Here is a 594-nt window from a genome sequence, read left to right as displayed (position 1 = left end):
ACCGTAGCACACCAACTTGCTACGCTAGCAACAAGGCTGATAGCAAAACGACGCTAGACCTCACTCTTAACAACATCTCAAACCGGTTGATTAAATGCGAACTTCTAGACCAAAACTACGGGTCAGACCACAGGGCTACCTATTCCGAATAGAACATGGATGTCGAACTAGCAAGCACACGACCACCACGAAAGCTCTACGAACGGACAGACTAGATAAAGGTAGGACAAGCTATTCAACACGCCCTAAGCCAAACGAGAGAAACCGCTACACGAGAACAACTAGATAAGGCAGTCGAACAGCTTATTAGCATTACCGCAGCTACTGTAAACGAGCTAACCCCAACAGCCAAGCCATGCCCATACTCAAAACAGTGGTTCAGCCCAGAGCTAAAAGAACACCAAGCAAAGTATAACAAACACCGACGACTCTAGCAAACCTTTAGTGTAAGCCTTGGAAGAGACGACCCAGACACGCTAGGCCAATACAGCGCAATGAAAACAGCCCGCAGGACGTAGGTAAAGGCGATAGCACACGCAAAGAGCAGCCACTAGAAGGAATTTCTAGACAACGCAGGGAAAGGTAACCAGCTAT

The 594-nt window shown here is 47.8% G+C and overlaps 1 protein-coding gene across 1 annotated transcript; it reads left to right on the top strand.

Moving 5' to 3' along the window:
• Window positions 1–2: 2 nt before the first annotated feature.
• On the top strand, window positions 3–594 carry K452DRAFT_339790 (uncharacterized protein). Its single transcript, XM_033545323.1, has one exon. The coding sequence runs from the start codon at window positions 95–97 to the stop codon at window positions 287–289; it is 195 nt and encodes a 64-aa protein (XP_033393432.1). The 5' UTR covers window positions 3–94; the 3' UTR covers window positions 290–594.

Source organism: Aplosporella prunicola (assembly GCF_010093885.1).
Source record: "Aplosporella prunicola CBS 121167 unplaced genomic scaffold K452scaffold_27, whole genome shotgun sequence".
NCBI lineage: Eukaryota > Fungi > Ascomycota > Dothideomycetes > Botryosphaeriales > Aplosporellaceae > Aplosporella > Aplosporella prunicola.
Note: the sequence above shows the minus strand (reverse complement) of the source record. Positions and strands in the feature narration are given on the sequence as shown.

Coding starts and splice junctions, on each gene's coding strand:
- K452DRAFT_339790 (XM_033545323.1), top strand. CDS start 95: ATGCGAACTTCTAGACCAAAACTACGGGTCAGACCACAGGGCTACCTA.